The sequence below is a fragment of the Quercus robur genome, chromosome 10 (assembly GCF_932294415.1).
Source record: "Quercus robur chromosome 10, dhQueRobu3.1, whole genome shotgun sequence".
NCBI classification, from domain to species: Eukaryota; Viridiplantae; Streptophyta; class Magnoliopsida; order Fagales; family Fagaceae; genus Quercus; species Quercus robur.
Genome location: NC_065543.1, coordinates 17,223,976 through 17,241,937, shown reverse-complemented (window position 1 = coordinate 17,241,937; position 17,962 = coordinate 17,223,976). Strand labels below are relative to the sequence as shown.

Below are 17,962 nucleotides of genomic sequence, written 5' to 3'. Positions count from 1 at the left end.
TTAATGAATTTGCATTATTCAGCTTGTTTCTTGGACAGACTTGAATGACTTTAATACTTGATCTTGAAACTTTGTTTCTTGAAGTATTAAAAGCACCTAGATCTATCCAATTACAAGTAAAGTACATTCTGTCAAAAGATTAGCCAATTACATAAAATAGTGACATATGTTTCTAACTAGTGAATCATATATGTCCTAACATAGTTTAAGAAAATGACAAAGTTTAGTTACAAAATTGGTTGTAACCTTATAGAAAGTACAAAGTGATGGTTTTTAGACCCCTTAAAACACAATTGGATTAACCTAGGTAATTAGCCAAGTTGTTGCTTAGTCCAAATTAATAAATCTAGGTTATCACAATCAAAACAATCATATCATGCAAAGCAGCGGAAAGATAAATAAGACAATGATATGATCAACCAGAAAACCAAATCGGTAAAAATCTGAGGAGAATTTAACCTAGCTATCCTCAAGGTAAACCTGAATCCACTATCTTGAAAGAATCGAAGTTCATACAATAAGACTTATAAGCCCTCACGCTCGACTTCTTATTACTACCCACCAGTAAAACTTACTGACACGACCACGTGCAAGCTCCGAATTCACAGACTCCTTTCTTGGATTCACCACCAGATACAAGCACACCTGTTTGTGTTTATTTAAGCTTCAATGGCAGCAACTGAATTGATTATCAAGGTGTAGATAATATCTCCTCCTTGAAGACCCTAAGTTTGTGTAAAGGAAAGCTCCTCTAGATCTCACAAGAGATTTACACAAACAGCAATAATGAGCAACACTAAAACGTGGCTAGGGTTTGCCTTCTATACCGAGGGCAAATTTGAAAACCCTAAACGTTTTAAAACAAACGTAGGGTTGAGTTGAAATTCTGTAGAAAACGCCTTTGACCCAATTTTCGATTGATTGAGCCTAAGTTTCGATTGATCGAACCAGGCCAAGAAGCTTAAATGGTTCCTGCATCAGCTTATTCCAACTTTACACAAACGAACCAACTTTGAGCAAGTCTAAACACGACTAAACATATTGTTTTGATCATGGTTTGCCAACAATACACATTAGAGTTCTAAATACATAAAATCCTAAGTCTTTAGAACCTAACAAACTCCCCGTTTGGCAATCCGTGACAAAACACAACTAGAAGTTCAAAGTTTACAAAGAAAAACCCTTTACAAAAATAATGCTCATAAAACAATTTCAATCCTAACTACTATTCATTAGTTGCAAGTGTAGATAGCAGCTCAATTAAATCAACCTGTATATTTCTTAAAACACTAAACAAAATGCATAACCACATGTGTGGAAAATACAAGTAAACAAAATAAATTCTTGATTTCAAACAACACAAAATAAATACATATATCAATGAAAAACTCATAAATATAAATCAATAAGCAGTTGAAAACAAAAAACATATAAAGCAATAAAAGTAACTCTCCCTAACATGAATATCCCAGCAAAAGTATGGCAAGCTAAAAAAGATAAAATACAATGTGAAGCACCTAGATACAATCTAAACTCCACAAGCTTCAACTAACAAAAAAAAAAAAAAAAAACTCTCCCCCTGAAAACAAGACTCTACAAATGCTCAAAATATGTACTCCCCTTTTTTGTGATGGAATGCCAAAGGGCAATCAAAATCCATCATCAAAAGGGAGGTGGCAGTGAAGATCGTCTAAACTGTGCCAACTCTGCATGCAAAGCACGGATCTCATCGAGCACGTCCACCAAAATCTGTCCATGAGCCGCCTGAACAGTCAAAACATGATCCAACGTACGTCGAATGTTTGAATCATCCGAAATAGTCGGTGGAGGAACATCAGCATCAGTAGTAGCAGCACCAAATGTCTCAGCAGCATTAGCACCTGTAGAAGAGGGAGGAAGGGGAACATCACCAGATGGCGCACCTCTAGGACGCGTAGGATCAACTCTCAAGTGAGCAACCCTCTGCCTAAGAAAGGTGGCACCTATGGGAGCAACAACATGAAGAAGCTCACCAGAAAGGAAACCATCTAGACCAAGAAACACCAAAATCCTATGAATGAAAATAGGATGGATAAGCGCATGCCCTACGGCAGAACTCCTATGAACCTCGTTCAAAGAATGAAGGAACAGATGTGGGAAACTGATAGACGCACCAGAAACAAAAGCGTACAAAAACACACATCGCTCTAGAGAGATGGTGTGGAGATGAGAAATAGGCCACAAAGAATGACATGCTATCCTAAAGAAAAGATAGGTAGTCTCAGTAAGCTCAGCTGACGTGATCCAAGGATCAGAACCCGACTAGATAGAAGACCCAGTGATGTATGACATGATGACATCTAAGGGTGGAGACTCATCATAGGGATAGATAGGCTCCCTAATGACTGGAACCCTAAGAGCTTCAGCCACTATCCGAGGGGTAATAGTGAACTCTATACCTCGTATCCAACTCCTAACAAGGTTGTTGGAATCATAGACATGGCAAGAGAGATTCGAGAAGAACTCTCTAATTAGGGCGGTTGGGGGTGGATGATCTATCTCTAACAGGGACAACCAACCTCTAGACTTAAGGTTAGCTTTAATGGCTGGATCAACCTCATCTAAAACCACAAAACGCTTAGCCCATATCTTATGCTTACAATTCAATTTCTCAAGGGCCTCTCTACTTTTGTCATTCCTAAACACCTCACTCCTAGAGGGAGACTCAGAGGAAGTAGAGGGGGTCCTCTGTGCTCTATTCTTCCTAGGCATGGTGCTAGGATAAGGTCCAAGACACAAAGCAAGAAGAAAAAAAACAAAAACCAAGGGTAGACTGCAAGTTAGCACAAAAAAATTATAGAACAAAAATCTATATGATGCATGAACAAATTAAAAGTAGTGATGCATGACCTAATGCAGTGCAATTAAGTTCAAATTAAGTTCAAGTTCACAAATTTTGCTTGAGCATAGAGTTTCTAACAAAAACCCCAAAAGTTTGAAAAACCACTTGATAAATTGACGAATTGATCATTACATAAGATAGATTACATAAAATAATGATCAATTACATCACTTCAACAAGCCAATTTCATCAATTGAAACTAATTTGAACAAAATCCCCAATTCGGGTTCAATACAAGCCCTAGAATTTTCAATTTCTCACCAAACACCAAATTGATCAAATTAGTCATCATATAACATGATTATAACAATATAGGAACAAAACCCAATGATCAATTTTAGGAAAAGAAGCTTGATTCAACAAAAATCCCAAATTTGAAATGGTCCGAAAATCCCAACAAAATGCCTGAGGTTATGCATGAAAACATGAAAATAAATGCAAAAGGAAGGGTATAAAGGTCTTACCGGCCTTGGGAGAGGAAAACCTTGCAAAAAGAATGGACGAAAACGACAAAAATTTGAGGTTGAGCCTTGACCGAGTCATATGGAGAGAGAAAAGTTAAAGAACTTTTTGAAAAAGTGTTTGACTCAACTGAAAATCAGTTTTTAAAAAACTTCTCATACGATTTTCGATTGATCGAAATATTAGGTTCGATCGATCGAAACAACCAGAGGCTCACCTAAATTTTTAAAACCAATTTTGATTGATCGAAAAACAGACTCGATCAATCGAAACAGACAGAGACTCACAATTTTTTTTTGAGAAATCACAGTTTTTGAAAAAGACAAAACACATTTTAGGTACACCTTAAAACATTGAAATTGAAGAACAAAATGCATTAGTATGTAATGATATGATTTCAAAAACAAGGATTGAAGCCCGATTTTCCCAAATTTAAAATTTCTTACATTATCCATAAATTTTCAAGCATCAAATTAGTTTGACACAAAAACTCAAAGAATAACTTGTGTAGTGTATGCAACTAGCAAAAGCTTGAAAAACATGTGAGGTGATATATAAATAGAAATCAATCACAATTTCTACAAAATTCATCACATAGAATTTGAAAGAGACCTATCACCAAAAGAGTTACATCATATAACTTTCACATCTCCTAGATCATAAGCTTGCAATCGTATAAGTTTCTTGATTTTACCTTATATTGTACACACAAATTTTAATTATTTAGAAACTTATTAAAATAGTCGGGATAATGTACACACCAATTTTATTTGATAGATTTAATCATTAAGTCTAATAATGTACACACCAATTTTAGCATTTAAACCGAGGCTACACCTTATATTCTTTTTGTGCATGTACTACACTTTCTCGAGCACAAAATCTTACGATATGCACTAAAGTGTTCATGATTGGCTAGTGAACAGTGGTGAGATGGTTATTTATGCCTTTCTCTAAAAGTTCAAGTTTGACAGTCAAAGACATGTTACATCAAGATCAAGACAAAGTGATCAAAACCATAAACATCTTTCCCACACAACATGCACTACAAGGCTTCGACTAGTAAAGTGTAATAAGTGAGCTCATCAAAGCTAAAAAAGGTCCAAAAGACATGTTATGTGAAAATAAATTGACCAACCTTGTTCTCAAAAACCAAGAAAATAGTGCAAAACACAATTTGAATCCTTTTGCTTCCTTTTTTTTTTTTTTTTTTTTTTAGATTTTTAAAAAAACATCTAGAATGAGATGCATGAATGTTATGCAATGCAAATCCTAGAAACAAAGAAAACACAAAAACAAAGAACAAATGGTCACAAAGGGTAGAGCAATGAAGCACAAGGACCATGTCAGAAAGACTCAATTAGTTCGAGTCTTTTGCATCCAAAACCTTTTAGATGCACCATGAGCATTGGAGTTCTTATTCACTTGGGAATGATTACCAACTCCTGGATTGGAATAAAGGTTTAAAGCCTTTACCAATTCACCAATGAGTACCATAGGATCTTGTGCTTGAGGCACAAGTACTTTTGGTTTGTTTGCTTTCTTAGCGGCTTGTAGCTTGTAAAAGTTTGGACGAATGTGTCCAGACTTTCCACAAAAATGACAAACCCATGCAGGTTTATCATGTGATTTGTCCTTAGAAAGAGTAGGCTGTTTAGGTTTAGACTCTTTCAGATCAATCTTAATCTTCCTAGATGGTGAAACTTCTATGGGTTTGACAACCTCACTCACAAGGGGTTTGACATTTTTACACACAATCTCACTCACAGAAGGTTCAGAAGGAGATGAAAGGACAAAGTTTGTGGAATGAGGAGCAGACACAGAGACGCTTTCAACAAAACCTAATCCAGATTTGTCAGAAGGAGACTTTTGAACACTCAGCATTTGATCAAGTTTAGAACTAGTAGATCTAGCAACAGATAAATCAAGTTCCAAAGATTTAACTTTATCAAGTAAAAGCATATTCTTAGTTTTCACATTGTTCAAAAGTTCATTTGCATCAAACAGTTTTACAAGCAAATTCTTCTTATCAAGCTCAAGAGATTCAATTTTCTTCAGGCCAAGTTCAACATTCATAGCATCCTTTGCAGCAAATTTGCAAAGTTTATTATAGGCTTCTTGAAGATCTGCATCCTCAGAGAGTTTCCCATCAGAAAGGTTCTCTTTAGTAGATATGCTTTCATTGACTACAGCAGTAGCAGTGAAAGCAATGAAGTTTCTATCCCCGTCACAATCAGACTCATCATCAGAAACTTTACCATCACTAAGGGTTACAGCCATAGTCTTACCCTTAGACTTCAAATAGGTAGGATATTCAGATTTCATGTAACCATACCCTTGACATCCAAAACACTGAGGACCCATAGAATTATATGAAGATTTACCTACTTTTTCTTGAGGTTTATCATTATTGTTAACCTTAGTGGGATCATTATTCCTAAAGTTTCTAGGTTCAGCAGTATTCGTACCTCTTGCCTTTCTGTTACTATTCTTGAGAAAGATTCTAAAGATCTTGGCAAGGTAAGCAATCTTTGTAGTAAAGAGCTCATCATCAAATCCACTAATCTCAACATCATCAACTGACTTAAGAGCCATTGATTTGGATTTGCTAGTTTTTGGTAGGTCTAACTCATAAGATTGAAGTGATCCTACAAGTTCATCAATAGGGATGGAGTCCACATCCTTACTCTCAGTGATGGCAGTCACCTTGGATCTAAAGTCTTCAGTTAACAATCTAAGAATCTTCCTAACAATTTTAGGTTGATCATAGATTTCACCCAAGTTAAAAGCAAAATTAACAATATCATTAAGTTTAGCATAGAATTCATTAAAAGATTCATCATCAGACATCCAAATGCTTACAAATTTAGAAGTTAACTATTGCAATTTTTTGATTTTGATGGCCTTTGTGCCTTCATGTACAATCTGGAGGATATTTCAAGCAGTATGAGCAACTTTAACATTAGAGATTCTCTTAAATTCCTCTATAGAAACAGTGTTAAAAATAGCATTTATAGGCTTGCTATTGAACGCGATTGCTTCTTTTTGAGAAGTTTGCCACTTACTAACAGGAGTAGTGGGCTTCTCCCATCCGTATTCAACGGAGTTCCAGACTCTCTCATCAATCGATTTCAGGAATGCTTTCATCCTTACTTTCCAATAAGCATAATTATTCCCATCAAAATAAGGAGGAATAACAAGAGAGTGTCCGTGTTCCATGACAACAGGGGTCAAGGACCAGCTCTGTGATCGAAAGATCAACAGCAAGAGAGCAATCCACTTTGATACCACTTGATAGTTTTTAGACCCTTTAAAATATAATTGGATTAACCTAGGTAATTAGCCAAGTTGTTACTTAGTCCAAATTAACAATCAAAACAATCATATCATGCAAAGCAGCAGAAAGATAAATAAGACAATGATATGATCACCCAGGAAATCAAACCGGTAAAAACCTGGGGAGGATTTAACCTAGCTATCCTCAAGGTAAACCTGAATCCACTATCTTGAAAGAATCGAAGTTCATACAATAAGACTTACAAGCCCCCACGCTTGACTTCTTATTGCTACTCACCAGTAGAGCTTATTGACACGACCACGTGCAAGTTCCGAATCCACGGACTCCTTCTTTCTTGGATTCACCACCAGATACAAGCACACTTGCTTGTGTTTCTTTAAGCTTCAATGGCAGCAACTCAATTGATCATCAAGGTGTAGATAATATCTCCTCCTTGAAAACCCTAAGTTTATGTAAAGGAAAGCTCCTCTAGATTTCACAAGAGATTTACACAAATAGCAATAATGAGCAACACTAAAACATGGTTAGGGTTTTCCTTTTATACCAAGGGAAAATTAGAAAACCCTAAACGTTTTAAAACAAAATTAGGGCTGAGTTGGAATTCTACAGAAAACGCCTCTGACTCGATTTTCGGAGCCTAAGCTTCGATCAATCAAACCAGGTCGAGAAGCTTAAATGGTTCCTGCATCAGCTTATTCCAACTTTACACAAACGAACCAATTTTGAGCAAGTCTAAATACGACTAAACATATTATTTTGATCATGGTTTGCCTACAATTTACATTAAAGTTTTAAATACATAAAATCCTAAGTTTTTAGAACCTAACACAAAATTTAGTTATAAAATTTGTTGTAATCTAAGACTACAATCTTGCTTAATAAAAAAAAATTTGTTATATATTTTGAAAATCTAATTGTTGAATTGCATGTTCTTTACGTTCTTAATATACATGTCAAATTTTGTGTTAATCGGATATTACATATTATATGATCTATAAGCTTATATTTTATGCATAATTTTAGACTACAAAAACTTGTAATTTAACAATTTATTGATGACATAGTTATTGATCTTTAATTTTTTAGAAATTTTGCAAGTATAGAGAGTATAAGAAGAAGATATAATCCAATGGTGGATTTGTCGAAATTCATTTCCAATAAAAAGATATTGAGTAAAGTTGTAACCTAAAGCTACAACCAATTTTGTAGCTAAATTTTGTTCTTTATGAAATACTTTATAAAAAACTTTTATGGGAAAGGAAGAACAAAGTTTAGCTACAAAATTGGTTGAAACTTAAGGCTACAACCTTACTCAATAAAATAAATATTACTACATATTTTGAAAATTTGACTATTGAGTTGCATGTTTTTTACGCTCTTAATACACATGTCAAATTTTATGTCAATTAGATATTATTTACTATATAATCTCTAAGTTTATATTTCATGTATAATTTTAAATTACAAAAACTTGCAATTTAATAATTTAATGATAACATAGCTATTGCTCTTTAATTTTCTATAAATTTTATAAGCATAGAAGATATAAGAAGAAGAAGTAATTTAATGATGGATTTATCAAAATTCACCTACAGTAAAAATGTATTGATTTAGGTAATAGCCATAGACTACAACTAATTTTGTAGTTAAACTTTTTTTAAGAAAGGAAATAAGTAATTAATTTTTTTGATATCTTTTTATATTTCCTATAAAAATAGTATCAAAAAATTTTAAAAATAGTTTATTAACAAATACTCTAAGGACACCCATATAATATTTTGGTACTAGAAAGAAGTATTGTGAATGTGCAATAACTAAGCATTACAGCTAATAATTTAATTATACTTATGGAGGAAAATAATTAATTATTAGAGAGTATTTTTTATACTTTATAGGAAAATATAATTTTGAAAGGTTTAACCTCAAAACCATTTGGAGTTATGTTCCTTTAACTCATTATGTGGCGATTGAAAATACCACTCACAAGTAATTTTAGTTACATAACTTCTTTATTAAGTTATTTAGGCCCCGTTTGGTAAGGGTGTTTAAACAGCGAAAATTGTTGTTTAAATACTACAACATTTATTTTCACATATTTTTTCATCCACATGTATTTCCACAAAACTTACATAATGTTACTAGAAATCTCTTACCAAATAAGCCCTTAACTTGCTTAAATAATGAAAATAATTTACCTTCGAACCAGTTTTGAGGAAACTTCCTTCAACCCACTAGATGGCGGTTAAAAAATTTATCCATGTGTACTTTTGGTTACATGATTTTTTTAATAATTCATGTGACTTGCTTAAATAGTACATAAAAATAATATTATAAATAACTACGTAGTGGGTTGAAGAAAACTTTTCCAAACTAATTTGAAGAAATATCTTGTGCATAAATAATAAACACACAATCTTCTAAGAAATGGAAAAGATTCCTTCAAACTGGTTTGAAGCTATATTTTAAATATTGACCAACATAGATAACATTTCGATAATCTATAAAATACTTTCTAAAAATAGTATATAAATTATAAAACTAATATGAGAGAATATATATTTTAACTAATGGACAAAGTTGGTTACATAACCGATTATAAAACATTTAGGGGCTGTTTAGTAACATTGTTCTAACAATGTTTTATTTTTTGAAAATACGTATGGATGAAAAAGTATGAGAAAATGCGTGTAATATTATTTAAAAACTAAAAACATGTGTTTAAACACATGTACCGAATGACCTCGTAGAAACTTGAGTATGAAATATTGAGTGTCGAACATATACAATCAAGGCGTGTATACAGGGCTCAAGAGCTAATTAAAAAATGGTAACCACGCCCGCCGAAGGTCAGAGTGAGGAGCCAACTATCATGCTCACGCTCAACTTGTGGAGTTCATCATTTCTAAATGGATGCCATACGTAGCCACGCGGTCAGCACAAAACCAAATATTATTTGGACAAGTCTTTCTCCAAACTCTTTTTTTTTTTTTTTTTCTTTTTTTTTTTTAGGAAATCCCAGTGAAATTTATTTCATTTCATGTTTGAAAAATATGAATTACATCGTCAACAAACTGTGCATACTACCATGTCATGGTTTGTTGCATTCCCTTTTAGTGTAGATAACTTCAACTTGGCGAAAGAAATGTAGCTGATGTAGTTTTCAAAAGATGAAAATTTCAAAATACAGCACCATCAGTAGTCACCTTATACCATCCATTTTGAGGAGGAACCCATCTGATTGGAGATGAGTTATCGGGTTTGTGTAGCGTTGGCTTGATATTCCTCTAGTAGTCTAGTTGATTTTTCATAAATTTCTGTAGCTGTTTGTTTTCTTTGCCCATGTCTCACTTCATTCCGATTCTTCCATATGCGCCTCGTGAAGAAACAAGTAAGAATTGCAGAGATGCGTGAAAGAGAAAAGAAGCAACGAAAAGAAAGGGAAAATCAGAGAGAGAGAGAATTGAGAATATCAGAGAAGAGAAAACTGAATTATGATTTTCTTGAATGAATTGAAATACAATACATCTCACTTATATATAAATGAATTTACACGCATAAAATAGGATCCAGAACTTTCTAACAATCCTAACTAACTCGTAACAGAATTTCCCGCCATCTCTGAAGCTTGAACTGATTGGGATTGAACAGACACGTGCCATACCAGAATCACACGAGTTATAACTAACTCTCACCCACACTGAAACGACATAGTTTAATTTAGTGGTTCACACGTGTGTATGAGTCCAATACGTGCTTAACCATCTTCTTCCTTTAACTGTAAATGATGCTCTGTTTTTCTATTGTTATCATCCCCCCTCAAACGAATGGGGAAGGAACGAGGCATGAGTTTGTCCCGAAATAGGAGAAACAAAGGACCAGGCAAAGGCTTAGTGAATATATCTGCAAGATTATCTTTGCCAGAAACAAAGGAAATAGCTAAGTCCTTGCGAAGAACACGTTCTCTGATGAAATGATAATCCACTTCGACATGCTTAGTACGAGCATGAAAAACTGGATTCGAAGCAAGAGCAAGGGCAGACACATTGTCACACCATAAAACTGGAACATGATGAAGGAAAAGTAGAAGATCACGAAACAACTGATGAAGCCAGGAAAGCTCAGCAGCAGTGGTGGCAAGTGCACGATACTCAGCTTCTGTGAAGGATCTGGACACAGTGCTCTGCTTCTTAGATGACCAAGAAATAGGATTGGAGCCTAAAAACACCATAAACCCAGTGGTGGACTTCCTGTCAAAAGGGTCACCTGCCCAATCAGCGTCTGTGAAGGCAGTTAAAGTAAAGGGACCTCGAGAGAAATAAATGCCATGAGAAAGAGTGCCCCTCACATATCTGAGAACTCTCTTAGCAGCCTCCAGATGAGTAGATGTAGGAAATTGCATAAATTGACATAACTGATGAACACTAAATGCCAAATCTGGTCTAGTGAATGTAAGGTACTGCAGTGCGCCAACCATGCTTCTATAAGTAGATGGATCAGACAAGGGCATACCAAAGTCTGGAGTAAGTCTTGTGGCAGGACAACAGGGAGTTTTAGTCTTGGAGTTATGCATATTGAAACGATGAAGAACATCAGAAGCATACTTTGTCTGGGATAAGGTAAGACCATACTTGGTGGGTGTGATTTGAATACCCAGAAAGTAATTGAGGGGGCCAAGATCCTTGAGATCAAAAGTGGCACTGAGAGCTGAGATGAGACAGGTAATCTGGTTAGGAGCATTACCAGTGATGATAATATCATCAACATACAGCAGTAGGTAGAGAATAGTAGAGCCAGACTGATAAACAAACAGAGAAGAATCTGCCAAGGAAGCCACAAAACCAAGATGAAGCAATTGAGAAGTGAACCTCTCAAACCATGCCCGGGGTGCCTGCTTCAATCCATAAAGAGATTTGAGTAATTTGCAGACATAATGAGGTTTAGAGGGATGAACATAACCCTGTGGCTGCTGCATATAAACCTCCTCCTTGAGATAGCCATGAAGGAAGGCATTGGAGACATCCAATTGCCTAATAGACTAGTTAAGGCTGACAGCAATGCCCAAGACCAATCTGACAGTAGCAGGTTTTATAACAGGACTGAATGTTTCTGTGAAATCAATTCCAAGTTGTTGATGAAACCCCTTGGCTACCAGCCTGGCCTTGTATCTAGCTATTGAACCATCACTGTGAAGCTTCAATTTGTAAACCCATTTACACCCTACCAGATTGAAATGATCAGAAGGAGGAACAAGAACCCAGGTTTGCTGTTTCTGCAATGCATCAAATTCAGCATCCATTGCCTTGCACCAATTTAGATAAGAAGAAGCTATTTTGTAGGTAGGTGGTTCAGTGAAATTATAGTCCAGAGTGGCCTTATAGCAGAGTTTAGGTTTGGATATGCCACTCTTGGACCTAGTTTGCATGGAGTGAGTGTTAATAGGAAAAATTGGTAAGGGTAAAAGGTCACTAGAGGAGGAAATTTGTGGGACAGAAGCAGGCAATGATGGCAAAGTAGAACTAATAGGAGCTGTGGAAGGAGGATGGGAGCAAGTTGCAGTGCAACTAGGTGAAGCAGGAGCAGGAGAATGAACTGTGTGAGAGGGTTGATCAAAGGAAGTGGCAAGAGGTGTGACAGGAGTGACAGACTGTGGGGTTGGCCCTAAAATAGAAGGTTGATGAAGAGAGTGTAAGTAAAGAAGATTAGACAACCAAATTGAGTGAGATGTAGGAGAAACAGGTGATTGTGAGGAAGAAGAAGTCAGTGTAGGAAAAGGGAATTTGGATTCATTAAACAAAACATGCCTAGAGGTATACATAGAATTTGTAATGGGATCAAAACATAGGTAACCTTTGGAAACAGAAGAGTAACCTAGAAATACACATTCCTTGGTTCTAGGTTCAAGCTTGTGTGAGGTGTAAGGTTTGAGAAGGGGATAACAAGCACATCCAAAGATCCTGAGCTGATTGAGATCAGGTTGGGAGTGATACAACAGATAATATGGTGAGTGGAACTGAAGTGTTGCAGTAGGAAGCAAGTTTATAAGAAAAACTGCAATTTGAACAGCATAAGACCAAAATTGGAAAGGTAGGGAAGCCTTAGACAGTAAAGTAATTGTTGTTTCTACAATATGTCTATGTTTTCGTTCTACCAATCCATTCTGCTGTGGAGTGTATGGACAAGAGAGTTGATGGAGAATACCATAGGCAGATAAGTAAGACTTAAACTCCTTAGAAATATACTCACAATCCCCATCTGATCTTAAGATTTTAAGTTTTGATGAGAACTGTGTTTCAGCCATGGATTTGAACTTAACAAACATAGAAAAGACTTCAAACTTGTGTTGAAGGAAATAAACCCAAGTAAACCGAGTATAGTGATCAACAAACAACACATAATACTTGAATTTATTGATAGAAGAAACTGGAGCAGGGCCCCATACATCAGAGTGAACTAATTCAAGTGGGGAATGAGCAGTAAAATGGGAAGTAGGAAAGGGGAGTTTATGAATTTTCCCACTAAGATAGTGTGTACAAGATACACTGGTACAATTATTTGAAGAAACCTTAAGACTAGGGAGAAGTGTTTGCAGGACTTGAGCATGTGGATGACCAAGCCTGTTGTGCCATAGTTCCCAAAGTGAAGAGGTGGAGGCAACATGATTGCAGACTCTAGAAGGTAAGGACAGATTAGGAGCTTTACTAGGGTAGATAGGGTATACACCCTGTTCACTCCTGCCCTGGTAAAGTACTCTCCCTGTGTTCAAGGCCTGAACAGATAAAAGGTTTTCATCAAAATAACACCAAGAATTATTATCATGGCAGAGTTTGTGAACAGAAGCAAGATTTGAAGCTATTGAAGGCACCCTAAGGACATTATTAAGATGTAAGCATGAGTGTTGAATAGGGAATTGAACTTTACCTATGTGAGTGATAGGAAGGTTTTGACCATTACCAACAGTTAGGTGATCCTGTCCAGTGTAAGGTTTGGGAAAGGAGAGTGCATTGAGGCTGGATGTGACATGATCCGTTGCAGCACTGTCAGCTAGCCAAGGCTATTCTTGAGCAATTGAAGCATTGGAAGCTGTTGCCATAGCAGCTAACTTGGTTGGAGGGTGTTTTCCGTGGTAGGCATAGTCCATGCGATGGTAACAATCAATTGCTGTATGACCATTCTTCCCACATATCTGACATGATGGCCTCTCATTTCTTGAACCTTGAAACTTTGATGATGGAGAGAACTGATTTGAATGGTTCTGATTTGAGGTGTATGATGAAAACTGATGTGGAAAAGCATTAGATGCTCTACCACCACCATTTCCTCTTCCTCTATTATTGTTATTCCTTCCTCTTCCTCTGTTGTTGTACTGATTATAGCCACCACCACCTGATCTAGGTGTGGCATTCACTGCCATAGCAAAAGTCTCTTTAACATCATTAGACTCATTCAAAGATTCCTCTTCTGCACCAAGTAGAGTAGTGAGTTCATCAAAATTCACTTGTGTACTCCTTGTTCATATAGCAGATTTGAAAGCATTGAATTCTTTGGGAAGGCCTTTGATGGCTATGTGAAGTAATTCTTCATCATCAAGAATTATTCCAACTGCCATTAGCTTATCCCTCACAACCTTGATCTTTTGAAGATACAGATCAACAGAATCACAGCCCTTCCTAATGTTGTGAAGTTCTCATTTTAGATTCATAATGTATGATCTAGAGACTGAAGAAAAACGGTTTTCAAGAACTTTCCAAACTTCCTTTGCTGAGTGACATCCCACAGTTAGAGCAAGAACTAAAGGAGTCAACGTTGAACTAATGAAGGTAAGAAGTGCTTTCTCCTTTGATTTCCAGATTAAATACTTTGGATTGAAGATTGCAGTAACAGATCCTGAAGAATCTATGAGGAATTTCTCAGGAATTGGTTGAGTATCATCGAGTAACTCAAATAAGGAGTAAGTTTCAAGCACCATTGAGATTTGATGTTTCCAAACTATATAGTTGGAACTGTCAAGCTTTACTGTCATCATGTTTGACATGTTTGACAGCAACAAAAGAGGTTGATTGATCAAATTGATCGAAGCAGTAGAAGCTGTAGAGGAAGACGCCATAGACGCCATTGTTGAAGATGAAGATGGCATTGCAGTAGAAGCCATCTGTTCAGTGAAGGCTGTTTGTGGCTCTGATACCATGAAGAAACAAGTAAGAATTGCAGAGATGCGTGAAAGAGAAAAGAAGCAAGGAAAAGAAAGGGAAAATCAGAGAGAGAGAGAGAATTGAGAATATCAGAGAAGAGAAAACTGAATTATGATTTTCTTGAATGAATTGAAATACAATACATCTCACTTATATATAAATGAATTTACACGCATAAAATAGGATCCAGAACTTTCTAACAATCCTAACTAACTTGTAACAGAATTTCCCGCCATCTCTGAAGCTTGAACTGATTGGGATTGAACAGACATGTGCCATACCAGAATCACACGAGTTATAACTAACTCTCACCCACACTGAAACGACATAGTTTAATTTAGTGGTTCACACGTGTGTATGAGTCCAATACGTGCTTAACCATCTTCTTCCTTTAACTGTAAATGATGCTTTGTTTTTCTATTGTTATCAGTAACCATCAGTATTACAGCAAACATCTAATCGTAAGCTGCCATAGAATATCAGTAAACTCCCTACTTCCAGCTACTATATCTCCCGTGCCTTCCTGCACTGACACAACACATGTAATGTAATGTCGTTTCTGGGCCAGAACCACACTCTTCACAAATCAGGTCATCAGTGATCTTTCTAAAGAATATATATATATATATATTTTTTTGTGGGAAGGATATTTTGACAAGCTTTCCAGTCGAAAATTTTGACCTTATTTGGGATTTTAGCCACCTAAATTGGTATGAGCACCAAGGTTCACTACCTAAGCATTTAGATTTGTTCTCTTTGGAAATTTTGTTAATTGGTTTACGGATCTGATTATTGGGAAGAAAGATGTCAAGTAAGTTCTCTACAAGACCTTCATTAGATAAACTATTGTTTCTAACGCCAAATTCGAGGTAAACAAATTTGATGGAATAAATAATTTTGGCATTTGGCAATACAAGTTATGGATATCTTGATCCAACAAGAGTTGGATATTGCTTTGAAAGACAAACCTAAAGAGATTTCAAATAAGGATGGGATAAGAATAATAGACAGCTTGCAACATCACTCATTTGTAATGGCAATTGGAATTATATTAACACCTATTTATTTTTTTTTCACTCTATTTGTTTCAGTATTAATGTTTTCTGGAAAATTGATCATTTTCTAGAGAACATTTTTTGGAAAACTATCTCATTTTTCGGTGTTTGCATAGTAACAATCTTGAAAATGGGTTTGAGAATGTTTTCTAGTATTTGGTATGTACAAACTTTTTATAACATTTATTGTATAATTTAAAGCATGTATAATATAAAATTTACGTAAACCCAACTAATGTAATCAACATAAATAAATATAAAAAAGTATGAATTTGGTTCTAAAGTTAAAATTTTCACAATATAATTCTCACACATATAAGCTCCATAAGCTCATAATTCAAAGTACTCATTCTTCTCATTATTCAAAATAATCATAAGTTCCATCTCAAATAGTTCAAAATGCCATATAGGCTAAATAATTTAACTTGCAAAATAATCTAGAACAAATAGTTTGATAAATACCAAAATGCCAAATTGTCCAAATAAAAATGCCCAAGTTCTAATAAAAATGCACCTACATAATCAATATTAGTTTAAATAGTTGTCAAAGAAGTTCTGCAGCCATTGTCTACGGAGCTTGTCATTTTTCAACATGAATGACCTTGCTTGTTTTTCATCCCCATTCAAATGGTCAAATGCAAATGCAAATGCAAACATATTTTCCTCAAACCCGTCCATCTTCATAGCTTTTTCATAAAGATTACCAAAATTTAGTTGATTTTCAGAAATCTTTTCTATTGCAAAGGCAACCTTACCAAGTTGTACAGAAAGATCTTGGTAAATATCATCTTCAATCAAAGTAGCATGACGTCGTTTCCTATGAGACCTTGTTTCATTTGAGCCCACATGTGAGGTATAACTTGCTTCTTTTTGGATACGTCATCAACATTAGCGTCAACAAGTGGAGGTGAGTCATCCAATGCTTCTACACCTATATCATCAATTCCCTTAGAAGAACCTCATGTAGCCATATCCTTACCCACAACCAAAGTCATCTCATCAAACATCTCAATTTTCTTGTTTAGAAATTGTTAAGGACATATTTTTATGTAATTGACATATCCTTTGACAAAACACATGTTACTTGTATTTGGGTAAATCTAAGAAGGTTTAAGATGATCATTACAAGTGGTTAAATTGAAGACATGAAGATTACTCAAGAACTGCTAAAGAAAAGTGCAATTTGCAAGTCTCGATGCCTCCTCAATAGAAGCTCGATCTGCCAAGATTCATTAAATCTCGACACATGTCTCGATCTATCGAGCTTATAGGATTCAGACTATAGCCTGCAACATTTTTATTCTAAAAAGCTATTTGTTTGTGGGTTTGTATAATCCTTATAGACTAGGAAAACCCAAGGTTTTTGGATTTATATAATCCTTATTAGACTAGGAAAGCCCAAGGTTTGTGTAAACCTATTTGGAATAGGAGAGCCCATTAAGCTCTTATTTAAAGGAGGTGGAAAGAGAAAAACCAAACCCTAGAGAGCTTCACAAGGTTTTATTTTTGAAACCTTAGCATCCTCCTATAGAAGAAAGAATTCTTGCTCCATTTCTTGTATGCCTTTGGGTTTTGTAACCAAGCAAAGTCTCTTGCACCAACATTGAATATCTTGTTAGTGTTTCTATGTAAAGATGTTGCAAATTAACTATAACAATCAAAAGGTTGCTGTGGAGTTCGTCATGTACTGGGATCCGTGCATTATTAGTTAGTCACGTACTTGGAGCCATGCATTGAAAGGAGAGATTGTCACTATATTACAAGTCCAATTGGGTATGGGGGTAAGGGTTCAACTGTAGGTTGTTATTAGATATTAGGATTCCTTTTACTTGTAATTGTTTGTTTTGATAATAGTGGATTTTTGAGAGTGGTTACCTTAAATTCACCTTGTGGGGTTTTGCCTCAGTGGTTTTCTTCATTCGTAAACAAATCACCTGTGTCAAATTTATTTTTCACTATATTTAACTTAGTTGGTGATTTGTTTGTGCTACCACCCGTATTGCATGTTAATTGACTTAATTAATTCACTTGACTAATTAATGTGATTAAGTTACTAAATGGGTCAATACATTCTTGG

At 35.5% G+C, this 17,962-nt stretch overlaps 1 protein-coding gene across 1 annotated transcript; it reads right to left on the bottom strand.

Annotated features, from left to right (window-relative positions):
* Positions 1-10,395: 10,395 nt before the first annotated feature.
* LOC126703907 (uncharacterized mitochondrial protein AtMg00810-like) lies at positions 10,396-11,613 on the bottom strand. The gene has a single exon (XM_050402961.1). It carries the CDS (start codon positions 11,611-11,613, stop codon positions 10,396-10,398), a length of 1,218 nt encoding a protein of 405 aa, XP_050258918.1.
* Between the last annotated feature and the right edge of the window lie 6,349 nt (positions 11,614-17,962).